Raw genomic sequence first — 13,431 nt, 5'->3', positions numbered from 1 at the left:
CGCCTCTGTCTCCTCCCTCTGGGGCCTCTGTCCCCTCCCTCTGGGCCCTCTGTCCCCCCTCTGGGGCCTCTGTCCCCTCCCTCTGGGGCCTCTGTCCCCTCCCTCTGGGCCCTCTGTCCCCTCCCTCTGGGCCCTCTGTCCCCCCCACCCCGGGGCCTCTGTCCCCTCCCTCTGGGCCCTCTGTCCCCTCTCTCTGGGCCCTCTGTCCCTTCCCTCTGGGCCCTCTGTCCTCTCCCTCTGGGCCCTCTGTCCCCTCCCTCTGGGGTCTCTGTCCCTGCCCTCTGGGGTCTCTGTCCCTGCCCTCTGGGTCCCCTGTCCCTTCCCTCTAGGGCCTCTGTCCCCTGCCTCTAGGGCCTCTGTCCCCTCCCCCTGGGGCCTCTGTGCCCTCCTTTATAGGGCCTCTGTCCCCTCCCTCTAAGCCCTCTGCCTCTTTCTCTTAGGGCTTCTTTTCCCTCCCTCCAGGGCCTGTCTCCTCAGCAGGCCTGGGGCTTTCTTAGTTCTCAGGTGGCCTCTGACGGTGTCGCGATGGGCGTGCTCCGGCAGCAGCAGCAGTTGTTAAGTGACAGGCTCAGGGTTTCACATGAGAAACTGACAGAGAAGGTGTCTGGGGTCCCCCGTCATCATCTCTTGCCTCTTCACAAATGGAAACTCCCCGCTTCTTCTCCCTGGGCGGCCTTTCCCACGCTCCCCTAGTTCATTTCCTCATTTCCCCGAAGCTGGAAACGCTGGTTGTAAGAGCCCAGGCCCCATGTACCCAGCCAGTGTCCACCCCGAGAAAGAGGCTGAAATCTGGAGCAAACTTCCCATCCCAACACAAAGTGGGGAAATGAGCTTCTGTTTCTTTGAAATAAATCAATATTAAACTTTAAAGGAAAAGGTATATTATTGAAATCTTTAGGTGTATCCAGTCCACCCTTCATCTCTTCTGGTTCTGCATCCAAGGATTCAACCAACTAGGGATACTTGGGAATAAAAACAATAAAAAAGAACAATACAACAATTAAAAAATTAAAAACCAATGCAGTAGAACAGCTATTTCCATCATGTTTACCTTGTGTTAGGTATCATAAGTAATCAGGAAATGATTTAAAGTGTATGAGGGGATGTGCACAGGCTGTATGCAAATCCTACACCCTTTCGTGTCAGGAACTTGAGCATCTGTGGATTTTGGTATCTGTGGGAGGTCCTGGAGCCCATTTCCCCATAGACACTGAGTGTTGTTTTGGCTATCCTGGGCCTTTTAACTCTCTACGTAAACTTTATGATCGATTTGTCAATATCTACAAAATATTTTGCAGGGACTTTGGAATTGCGCTCAATTTATAGATCAAGTTGGGACAAACTGACATCTTGACAAAATTGAGCCTTCTTATCCATGAACATGGAATATCTCTCCATATATTGTTAACTTTAAGGGAAAGTAACATTTGCCAAAGACATTTATGTTTCATCGCTTCAAAATATTCTATATTTTTACTTCTGATCAGTTTTTCTCAGCTGAATATAAGTATTTTATATGCCAGGTATGTGGCACTAGCTCATCTGTGTTCTCAGAGGTCAAGTCACTCCTTTTCTTTCCTCCAGCAGTACTGGTATCTTAATATTTAATAATACAAAGGTTCAGAAAGAAAACAGAGCATTTAAACAGCACACAGGCTCTGTCTAAACGGACTGTTTGTGTCAGGCTTCAGCTTCGTTCTCTTCTTTCTCACATACCTCAGGGCTGTACCAGAATAAGATTTCACTTTATTATCTTCCTTTCATCTTAGGAGCTGGTAGATGGTGACAGGACTGGAAAACAGCTACTTTGAGGTCTGAGCCTAGACCTGTGATCTTTTCTTCATCTTTTGTTCAGGCTACTTGAGGCTACATGCAGTGATGAAGGACTGAAATTTCTCTTAAGGAAGGGGCAAAGCTAAATTTCTTTCACAATGAGTAGAATTCGAAATGATGCTAGTGTTTTTGAAAACTGAAAAGCACAACTTTATTACTTTGACTTTATTTCTATTGCTTAATATGTGCTCTTATAATTTCTTCCTTTATAGTTTAGTTTAACTAGATGTGAATGAGTTAAAAATATAAAAGCCAGATCACAGTATTTTCTTTCCATGAAGTCCTTCAGTTGTGGATGAGTTTTACCCTTAAATCTGTCCTAATCCTTATAATACAGCTTAGTTCTGTGCTTTCTTGTTGCATCACATCCCTGCGTGAGAAACATTAGGTGAGATTTGCTATGATTTCCCAGTCAGCGTGTAAAGAGAAGGGCAAACCCATTGGCAACATCATGCAACCTACAAGCATTCGTGCAGATTCATTCTTTGCATAGGTTCTAGCTGTGACCTACCAACTCTCTGACCATCCCTAAACTTCCTACCTATTTCACTATCTTCTACACACACACACACACACACACACACACACGTGCATACACATACACAAATACTCATTTTCTCCTCCACCCTCTCTCTCTGCCTTTCCCCACCACATTCATGGGCTCTATCTTTGAAAGAATAAAGGACAGATGGGGCAGAGGTTCTGTTCAGATTCTTTTCCAACTCTTACTATTCAAGTCAACACTAAACATGTATCGGCTAAACCTGGGAAATGATACAGTACTTATTACTGTACATATGTCCTTCTCTAAACAAGGAAAGAAAAAATTGGAAGGAAAAAACAAGACAATAATGAAGTTTTAAGCTAAAATAAGCAAATGGACAAAGATATCCGTCTTCTTTGTTTTCACATTTTGAGTTCTAAAATGCCATAGCAATTTGTCGTAAATTTTAAATAAATTCTTTGGAGTCTAAATAAACTATATTTTTTTACCTCCTTATAGAGCCACGTAAAATCAGAGAGCAGGAACTGGAGGGCCCTAAGCCAAACTTACCAAGTAACAACATTAAGTAGAAATTTTTAGAGAAACAAAAAACGGTTAATGTTTAATGTTATCATGTAGCAGGGAGTAAAAATCGTTTCTCCTTGACCTAGATCTGGCAAACAAAGGGAAGCTTTAAATTCTAAAATGGTTGTATCATCCCAGGCTTCAAATCCCTCCTGCGCATGAAGGGCTCTGGGGGAATCCCAGTGCTTTGAAAAACAAAATTATTGACTCAAGGCTACCATCTTTCTGAGTCATCATCCACACCCACTACCCCACCCCAGACTTTCAGGATGCCTTAGTGAGTCCAGCACAGAATTTAGTAAGCGAACAGTGAATCACCATGGTGATGTCTGGACCTTTGGAGATGCCAGCTTTCTTGGCACTTGAAATGTTTCTTGAAAATACTTGAAGCCGAGTGCCATCTTAGTTTGGTTAAAATTCGCTCCTGAAACTTCATTTTCAAAGAAAACGTACTCTCTTTATTGAATTTTGATGAGGTATTACGGGCAAGTGAACCTCATAGTTTATTTAAAAAGGGTACATGATTCAGAGAGTTACTTGGAATTAGGGGCTTCTTGCCAATCATGAGGGGAAAAGTTAAGGGTTTTTTTAAAAAAATCAGTAACTTTTAATTTTGATAAAATGTTAAACTGATAGGATTTGGTTGAATGTGACACCAAAAATATTTATACTAAAATTTAATTTCTTACAGAATGTAGTTCTAAAGTTAAATAATCTATAATCATGAATTCNAGCACTTTCATAACCTCTACTGGCACCGCCAATAGTTCCCTCCCTTCTCCCCTCTCCCCCTCACCCCACTTTCCTACCTTCTGTTCCCCCATCTATTTTCCCACCCCAACCAGGTGCCAGGAGTTTGGAAACATTGTGCTCCTCTGCCTTTCAATATCCCGGCACATACTTCCTAAAGTCCAAGATGTTTCCTCCCATAACCACAATATGGGGGTCAAGATGAGGAAGTTAATGTGGATACAAAGTTTATCTAATCCACATCCACCTTAAAATTGTGTCCGTTTCCTCCAGTAATGCCCTTTGTAGCTTGTGGCCCCCACTCCATCTAGGATTCAAGCCAGGATCGTGCATTATGTTTGGTTATCTCTATTTAAGAAAAGGTTGCTTTATTTTTATTTTTTTTTTTTTTTTAAGATGGAGTCTTGCTCTGTAGCCCAGGCTGGAGTGCAGTGGCCCGATCTCTGCTCACTGCAACCTCTGCCTCCTGGGTCCCAGTTCAAGCAATTCTCCTATCTCAGCCTCCCAAGTAGCTAGGATTACAGGCACGGGCCACCATGCCCAGCTAATTTTTGTATCTTTTAGTAGAGACAGGGTTTCACCATGTTGGCCAGTCTGGTCTTGAACCCCTAACCTTGTGATTTGCCCTCCTTGGCCTTCCAAAGTGCTGGGATTACAGGTGTGAGCCACCGCGCCCGGCCAGGAAAAGATTTTAACCTAATTTAAATTGGCAGGGACCTCAAAATCACCTCTGGCTATGAGGGCTTTATAGAAGAATCCTTTGAAAGAAAGATTCCTCACTTAGATGCTGGAGACGTCCACGTTCATGGCTTAAACCAAATGGTCCCAGTGCAGACCTAGTTTTGTGCTGCCGGAAAGGAAGGGAAGGCCCCTCTCCTCTGTCAACCCCCATCATTCCGGGGCATTAAGAAGATGAACGGTGCCAGCCTCCGCCCTCTTCCTGTCGCTCCTGAATCAGGAAGTTCCCTCCCGTGGGGCAGGGCAGGAAAGTGGTGGCCAATGGGGTGGAAAGGCCTGGGGAAGAGTCTCTGGATGGCTTCGCTCGGGGCTCTCCGAGTCCTCCCTGTGTCAGCGCCAGGCCATAGGATCACGCCGATCCACGGTGACGTCTTAGCTGAGGAAGACGCCTTCGGAAGGCAGAGAAGCTGGGGACCTGCTGGAGAAGGTGCGGATGCTCAGATGTGGTTTGAAAGCGGATGCACCAGGCCGGGCGCGGTGGCTCAGGCCTGTAATCCCAGCACTTGGGGAGGCCGAGCCGGGCGGATCATGAGGTCAAGAGATCGAGACCATCCTGGCCAACACGGTGAAACCCCGTCTCTACTAAAAATACAAAAATCAGCCGGGTGTGGTGGCGTGCGCCTGTAGTCCCAGCTGCTTGGGAGGCTGAGGCAGGAGAATCGCTTGAACCCGGGAGGTGGAGGTTGCAGTGAGCCGAGATCTTGCAACTGCCCTACAGCCTAGCGACAGAGGGAGACTCTGTCTTAAAGAAAGAAAGAAAGAAAGAAAGAGGATGCGTAAGCAGCAGGGGCCTTCCTAGGGGAAAGCCACAGGGCAGGGCCCGGAGCCACCACTGCCCCCAGAGCCCCTCCCAGACGAGCCCCAGGGCCACAGCCAGGGACTTGCCTCCTGCTGGGGAGGGGGCGCCTGTCTGCCCTTCCTTCCTGGCCTTAGCTCCGCAGCTCCTGTGCTTTGTGCCTCGCCGCAGACAGGGGTCTTGGGGTGCAGAGAGGAGTCGCTTGAAGGCGGAGGGAAAGCGGACTCCGCCGCCAGCGTGTGAGGACCTCCTGCCCTGGTGCCGCCCGCGACCACCACCCACACTCTCCTCCCGGCACAGCCACTCAGTGCCTCGTCCTCTGCCTCCGTCCCTGTCCCTCCCTCCCTCCTCAGCCCCCCTCCCCGTCCCAGGCCTGTCCTCTGCCCCGTCTCCCCATCCCAGGCCTGTCCTGAGCCCCTGCTCTTTTCCTTATGTCTCTTAAGCATCCTTCTAGTGAGTGATGATTTCCCTTCCTGCCCTGTGATACCAGATTTTATTTATCTTTCTCATCTTTCAAGAAAGTTTGCTTTCTCACAGATCTAAACCCTTTGCAGGTCTGGTAATTGAAACAAATTTTAAAACTTTTATTGACATAATCAATCAAATATATGTACATAATGAGAGGTACTTCTAGAATATTACCTAAAACGAGTTTTAAACCATTTAATGGTATTTTTTATTAAATTTTTTAGCTGCAATACTTCTCCAGTTCACAGGAGGAAGGAGCAGAATCATTCATTCATTCAGTTTTCCTTGTAGGTGATAGTGATTTGCATATTCTCCGGATGTTGTTCGTCCAGGGATGCATTGCCATCTAAGTGGCAGTGTCATCTAAGGATTTCACATTTATTACAAATGAGTACAGAGAACACTCACTTCTCATTTTGTTTTATGTAAATGCACTAATCAGTTTTCTTTCCACTGCCTTCTACTTAGGTTAGGGAAGCCTTACTCATGCTTCTCTCACTAGGTTTTCTTCCAGCTGGGTATGTTCTCCAGGCTGGGATTCCTCCCTTTCCCTTTCATATGTCTCTTACTTGCCCTTTTAAAGATTCCCCACCCTGCTTCTCGGTAAATATACAAAGAAATGCATTTCTGGTTTCCGCCCACACCGGAATTGGACAGGACCCTCCAACACCCACAGTCGGTCTAGACCTGCCCCGTGCTTTCTTCTGAAAGGTTGTCCCTCCTTGGGTTACTGTCTGTGTCATGTCCCCAAGGCCACTGTCCCTCTCTCCCCTCAGCCTGGAGGAGAGCTCCCGTGCTGGGGCCTTTTGCTGGCGAGTGTGACACAGCTCATTCTGCAGATGGCACCAGTGCACTCTCAGCTGCCCCTGACACCCCCAAAGGGCCTCAGAACTCGCAGCTGCTTCTGCTCGAGTTCACGTGTCATGGACATGTTTTCCTACGGTTTGACTGTTCATTTTGGAATATTGGCTTGTCAGCCACTGCAGTCCTTGGAAATAATAAAATCCTGTCTGCATTTGCAGTTGGTGGTCCCATAGTCGCGGTACCTGTGAAATGTATGTGTGTGTGTCTGCAGGTGTGTAAATTCTTATATGTCGTGCCATCTACCTTGGGACTCCTGGAGATCCGTCAGGGTCCCAGGGATTTCCAGACGTGACCCTGAGGTGCTCAGTAGCTCATCTGTGTGTTCCGCAGGTTTGGCGTCACCCACTGCCGTAACCCCTGTGGCCTCACCCATTTGCAGTAAAGCAAGAGGCACCACCCCTGTTTCCAAACCCCTGGAAGGTAAGTGGCCAAGGCCCCGGCCATGCCAAGCAGTTTCTGACCAGAAGAGGCCTTCGTGATGCTGTCTCACTGATGGTTTCTGCTTGCCTAGATATTGAAGCCAGACCAGATATGCTGTTATCAGACCTGAAGCTGGACAGGCTGGAAACCTTTCTAAGGAGGCTGAATAACAAAGGTACCTACCGGAAGCCAGAAGGCTTCGCTCTCAGAATCTCTAAATCCTAATTCTGATTGCTTTTCTTCCTCAGCTAAATTGTTTTCTTTCTATTATGGCTTCACTAATCCATACTGCCATCATGATCTTTGTCGTTATCTTTCAAAACCTGAAGTTTTGGTCAAGCCTGATTAGACTATCAAACCCTGACTCACTTGATAATGTAGTAAATTGGGGACTTCCAATAATACATTTTTTAATTGATCTAAACGCTTGGATGTCATCCAATCAGAATTGTGAACTGAGTGATTTTGCATCTAACTCTGAAAGCAGATTATTCCATGTTGGCAAAATCAATGTGATCTTGGGCCTGGTGAACTTTAAATTACATGTTATCAATTTCCAATAAGGTAAAAGCTAATATTATTTCTTATATCACAAATGATTTCTAAAAATGGCAAATGAATGTTGAAATAAATATTTCAATATAAAAGTCAACAAAATACACAAAAATAAAAGAGTAACATGCAGAAATAGCCTTTTATCTCTTGATTAAAATGTCCAGTCCTGGAAACTTAGCAAATACTAGGCGCTGGGAGTTAATACTGTTTACAGCGACCACTAAAAGGTTGAAAACAATACAGTCACCACTAAACGGAAATATCAAAGTGTAATATAATCACTAAACTAGCTAGGCAAGGAATGCCAGTCGGCAAAGCATTTATTCCACACGTGGAACAGTGATCTAGGCTGTGGGTCAGCAAGCAATGGCCACTGCCGAATCCAGCTGCCCGCCTGCTTTTACTTCGTGTTGTTCGTTTGTTTGTTTTTTAGAGACAGGATCTTGCTCTGTCACCCAGGCTGGAGTGCAGTGGTGCCATCATAGCTCACTGTAGCTTTGAACTCCTGGGCTCAAGCAATCCTCCCACCTCAGCCTCCCGAGTACATGGGACTATGGGCATGCACCACCAAGCCTGGCTAATTGTTTTGTCTGGTTTTGTAGAGATGGGGGTCCCACTATGTTGCTCAGGCTGATCTTGAATTCCTGGGCTCAAGCAATTCCCCTGCCTTGCTCTCCTGAAGTGCTCAGATTATAACCATGAGCCACCATGCCCAAACATGTTTTTGTAAATAAAGTTTTATAGAAACACATCCATGCGCATTTGTGAACTACTGTCAACAGCCTTTGCATTTTAACAGCAGAACTGAGTAGTTGCAACACAGGCCCTGTGTCGCCCCTCCCCAGGCAAAGCCTAAAGCGTTTACTGCCTGGCCCTTTTTGGAAGAAGTTTGCCAGCATTTGATGTAGCACGAGGCTGAGGCTAGTTCATAGCTTCTGTTACTTCAGTAGAAGCAAGCACAGGTTCAGAAGCGTTGAGTGGGCCGCGTGTGCTGTAATGTAAGGCCAGCCTCCCTCTCTCCTGTCATGGTACTGAGGGAGATCTGTTCAGGTGGGAAGTCCTTACGTGGCCGATGAAGTAAGGACCTGGGAAGCAACCACAGGACCCTGTATATCACAGTCGTGTTTCCTCCACTCCTGGAACGTAGGCGGAAATACAGTTTTTAAACTACTGTGAGGCATCATTGTAGTCCTTGTTTCTATAAAACTCTTACGTCATTTGCTTGTTTGTTGATAGTTGGCGGGATGCAAGAAACGGTGCTCACCGTCACCGGCAAATCTGTGAAGGAGGTGATGAAGCCGGATGATGACGAAACCTTTGCCAAATTTTACCGCAGCGTGGATTATAATGTGCCGAGAAGCCCTGTGGAGTTGGACGAGGACTTCGATGTCATTTTCGATCCCTATGCACCCAAGTGAGTTATTTGGGTCTCCGTCTTTCCTCCACTGAGAAGGGCCTCCGTCGCCTGCTTGCACACAGAACATTCACGGGGCTCTTCCCCGGCGTGACCTCCTTCTCCTTCTAACTCCATCACCGCAGCGTTAGTATTCTAGGGCCAGGGCGCGATGTGGCAGGAGCCAGGGGCACGGAGCCTCGCAGCAGATAAACGTGCAGGCGGGCAGACCGGATGTGCACGGGGGCAGACCGGATGTGCACGCGGGCAGACCGGATGTGCAGGCGGGCAGACCGGATGTGCAGGGGGGCAGACCGGATGTGCACGGGGGCAGACCGGATGTGCAGGCGGGCAGACCGGATGTGCAGGCGGGCAGACCGGATGTGCAGGCGGGTAGACCGGATGTGCACGCGGGCAGACCCGTGGGCCACAGATGCTTGTCCTGTGCCATAAAGAGGGCGTCACTGGACTTTTCACATGACTTGAATATTGTTTTGCAGTTTTTAGGCTTACATCACTTAGCAGAGAGTTCAACACCTGTCTTTCGTTTGACATATTGAATTCTTAAACTTTGCAAAATATTTGGATGAGATAGGCTCAAATTATTACAGCTAACTAGAAAATCAGTAAGCATGTTACTTAGCTTCTAATCATATACGAAATCAATAGCTCTGAGGGTTTTCTCGGTGATGACTTAGGGTTTCTCTTCCCACAGGAACATGACTAAACCAACCAAGAAAAGTGATTATGGTGTTAGGATTTCTTCAATTTCAAGTGCCAGGAAAAAGATCCCAACTCAAACCGACTTGAGCTAAAAAGAAAAGTGCGCAGGGGTTTACTGGCTCACTCGCCGAAAAGTGCAGATGTGACCTCGGGTTCTAGAGCCCCTCAGAACAGTCTGCCTTGGCTGTTTTCCTTTGGGCTGGCCTCCCTCTCTGTCAGGCAGTGGCCTGGCGGCAGATGGACACCCCAGCTGTGGAGTCACAAGGCTGCCTCCTTGGCCAGCCCGGCACAAGTAGCTTCTCTTCCCAGTAGTCCCAGCAGAAGGTCGAGGTTTGATTTTCTTGGCTTCAACGTGAGCCTGAATCCATCCCTAAACCAGTCACTATGGCCAGTGGGACAGAAGATGCCAACAGGCTGAAGGCGGGTCTCCGGGTCCTCTCCAGAGCCACAGTGGGGACACAGAGAGTTTCCACAAAGGAAAATCCAGATGTTATTAGGAGAAGCAGAGGCCACACCTATGGCAGTCCACCACATCCATCTGGTCTTTCCTGCGAAATTCTCAGAGTGACATATCATACCATTTCTACAAGCTGCTCCTGATACATTCTTTGTATATTTCAGTTTGCGTGTTTTAATTTCCTACCATAAAAAATCAAACCTTTGCCATTTTCCACCTCAAAATAGTATTTTGGGTATTTGTACACCTAGCTGTTTAACCATTTCTCAGTGTCACTGTTTAAACTGGTGTATGTCATAATTTAAATATATATGTATATTTACACACATGTGACACCATGGTACATAAAGAGGCCTTTCGGGCACAGAGACCCACGCAGTCCGAGGTGGACAGTGGCAGCAGGGGCCTGTCGGGAGATCACTTAGCTCGGTCTGCTCACCTTCCCCAGTCTGGTTTTCCACCCCAGGGAGTTGTGAGAACGTGGGGTGGTCACAGATGGTGGCGGGACTGTTTTATTTCAATATACTCTTACAAAGAGTGGTTATTTTTCAGAGGGGGCAGTGAGTTGTGTGGAAGCTAGTCATGGAGGGACAGCAAGGAGACCAAAAGCTATGGCATGGGAGAAGGTTTAGTCTGAGCAGAGAGGATCACATCAAGGAGCCGTGGTCTGCAAGTTCCTGAAGGGCTTGCCGGAGACAGACAAGTAGACATGGGAGTGTGATTCCAAAGTGAGAATGAGGATGTGTGCATGGGTGTGGTGAGGAGAGGCAGGAGCTCCCAGACCCCTAGAGCTGTCTAGCAGAGCCTCGAGCTGCCCGGAAGTACTCCACACCCTTAGGCAGACCAAGGGGCATGAGTGAGTGGGGGCATCCGGGCGTGGCTGGGGTTTGAACTCAGTAGGCTTGCATCCCTCTTCCTTCTCCAAGATTCTACAAGTCCACCTCAGGGGAGTTGCAGTGGGGGGAGGAGTTGCAAGATTTGTAACAAAATCAGGAAATACACTGTGGAGACCAAGACCTGCAGGTCACCAGGCGTGGGGGTGTCGCAGACTGGAACCACACTCTGCTTCCATCCGCAGATTGACGTCTTCTGTGGCCGAGCACAAGCAGGCAGTCAAGCCCAAGTGCCAGGTTCAGGCCTCCAAAAACCCCCTGAAAATGCTGGCGGCCAGAGAAGATCTCCTTCAGGAATACACTGAGCAGAGACTAAACATTGCCTTCATGGAGTCAAAGCGGATGAAAGTAGAAAAGAGTGAGTATCTGAAATCCCTGCGTGCTCCCGTGCTTGGGAATGGCTTCTTCCGTTGCTTTAATCATGTCTTGGTTTTCTGCCTGTGAAGGCCAATAATGGTGCTCAGAAACCCTTGTGAAGTAAAAAAGGAGTAAATATAAACATACGTGTGCACGCTTACCTAGAATTGAAGGATTTGTCATGGAAATTCTCACAATGTGTATCACCTGTTTAGTTGGTTAATTCTAATTATACTGGAATTTAGTTTTTTGTCTTTGTTTTTTTTTTTGTTTGTTTGTTTGTTTTGTTTTTTTTTTTTTTTTTTTTTTTTTTTTAAAGACTTGGGTCTCATCATGTTGCCAGGCTCATCTCAAACTCTCTGGCCTCAAACAATTTTCCCACCTTGAACTTCCCAAAGTGCTGGGATTACAGGCAGGAGCCACTGCACCTGATTACAAATTATCCTATTTTGATGGTTTTTTTTCTGGAAGTGAGAAGAGATGGCTATTTCTGAGTATCTTAATTCAGCCATTTTCAGCTCTGTAGATCCTGAACAGTCATTCTTCATTTAATCTTATTCAAGATTACATGATTACATTACAATCTCTTATAGTAAAACGGCTCAAATCACTGGTGTTTCTAATCCTAGATTTTTATATTATTCATTAACACATATCCAGTGCTTTTCAAATTGTTCTTGGTAGGACCCTCAGCTTCTAAAGTTAGGATGTGAGCTGGAGGGAGCTGGTTGGGTGCAGTGGATGGAGGCGAGGAGGTGGGCTCCAGACTCATCCTCAGCGTAGGCTGAGCCATGCTGCTCTGATCTGCCCAGTAATGTGGGGTTCCATCATTCTGAAACAGTGGTTTTCTTGGTTTGAGGTGACAACATACACAATCTTGATTTTTGGAATAATTTTGTTATAATTTTCATTTCCCCATAACACTCACAAACCAATTTCCTAATGTTTTTCTTAGAAATATAGTATTTAGCTGAAGTGGTTGAGTCCTTTCATTATAACTGGTTTATTTAGAAAGCGTATTTCAGACTGGCATAGTGGCTCACACCAGCACTTCAGGAGGCTGAGGCAGGAGGATCACTTGAGCCAGGGAAGTCAAGGCTGTAGTGAGCTGTGATCACACCACTGCACTCCAGCCAAAAAAAAAAAAGAGTGAAAAAAAAAAAAAAAAAAAAAAAAAAACAAAAGCGTATTTCAAAATCAAGCTAAAAATCATATTTTGAAATCACACCATAATGAATTGACAAGTACTTTTACATACGTTTCCTGTGCCTCCACTTTTGAGGGCTCAGGGGTTGGATTAGTGATGACTAACAGACTCGTTGGTGTTTGTTGTTTTGCACTGAAAACCCAACGTCTTGTAATTACAACCTTAACTCCGAGAGCAGAAGACCTCAAGATATCGTCTAGTTGATCACTTTGCCTTCAGCAAAAGATTAGAACCTAATCATCCCTTACAGAGTGTCTGCTTTTTTTCTCTTTATGTATAAAGGCTTTTGGTGACAGATGTCTAACAGTCACCGGCATCTACACATTCCAGCATGTAAAAGTTGTTAGGATTTAGAACAGCTTTCAGTGGAGCTGCAGCAAGTGCATCCAGCTCCTGGCTTTGTGCTAGAGCAGCTGGCCCGCGTGGTCTCAGTTCTCGTCCCTCTGCACAGTGCGGTGTGACACTTACCAACAAGCCGTTTATATTCTCGATGCTGTGTTTAGTTCCCAGCACGGTGGTTAAGCATTGAATTGCACATTTGATCGAACTTGAGTATGTTTCCCTCTCGGGACTAACTTGAAAAGACAAAGGTGCTGGGTCGGTTGTGAATGATTTCTGACAGTAAATATTGTCGCTGTACCTGGACCTTCTGTGTTGTGTTTTCTTCTTCAGCCCGCCCAGTGTCTTCCAACTCCACCTTCTCAGAAGTCACCCTGGCGGGTTTAGCCAGTAAAGAAAACTTCAGCAGCGTCAGCCTGCGGAGCGTGAACCTGACGGAACAGAACTCTAACAACAGCGCCGTGCCCTACAAGAGGCTGATGCTGCTGCAGATTAAAGGTATTTCAGAGCACCTGGGCCCAGTGACTCAGGGCCCGTGGTTTCTGTGTGGTCACCCGAGGAGTCCTGAT

At 46.6% G+C, this 13,431-nt stretch overlaps 1 protein-coding gene across 1 annotated transcript in view; it reads left to right on the top strand.

The window, feature by feature from the left end:
- Positions 1-13,431, top strand: part of LOC108309140 (supervillin-like) — a 21,417-nt gene that overhangs the window by 849 nt on the left and 7,137 nt on the right. The window contains 7 exon segments of the mRNA XM_017535319.2: positions 463-559; positions 6,431-6,709; positions 6,849-6,938; positions 7,030-7,113; positions 8,730-8,907; positions 11,145-11,317; positions 13,196-13,360. Coding sequence (XP_017390808.1) covers positions 463-559; positions 6,431-6,709; positions 6,849-6,938; positions 7,030-7,113; positions 8,730-8,907; positions 11,145-11,317; positions 13,196-13,360 — 1,066 coding nt within the window.

The sequence above is a fragment of the Cebus imitator genome, unplaced genomic scaffold, assembly GCF_001604975.1.
Source record: "Cebus imitator isolate Cc_AM_T3 unplaced genomic scaffold, Cebus_imitator-1.0 Scaffold92, whole genome shotgun sequence".
Classification (NCBI taxonomy): domain Eukaryota; kingdom Metazoa; phylum Chordata; class Mammalia; order Primates; family Cebidae; genus Cebus; species Cebus imitator.
This window is presented reverse-complemented; position numbering and strand designations above follow the sequence as displayed.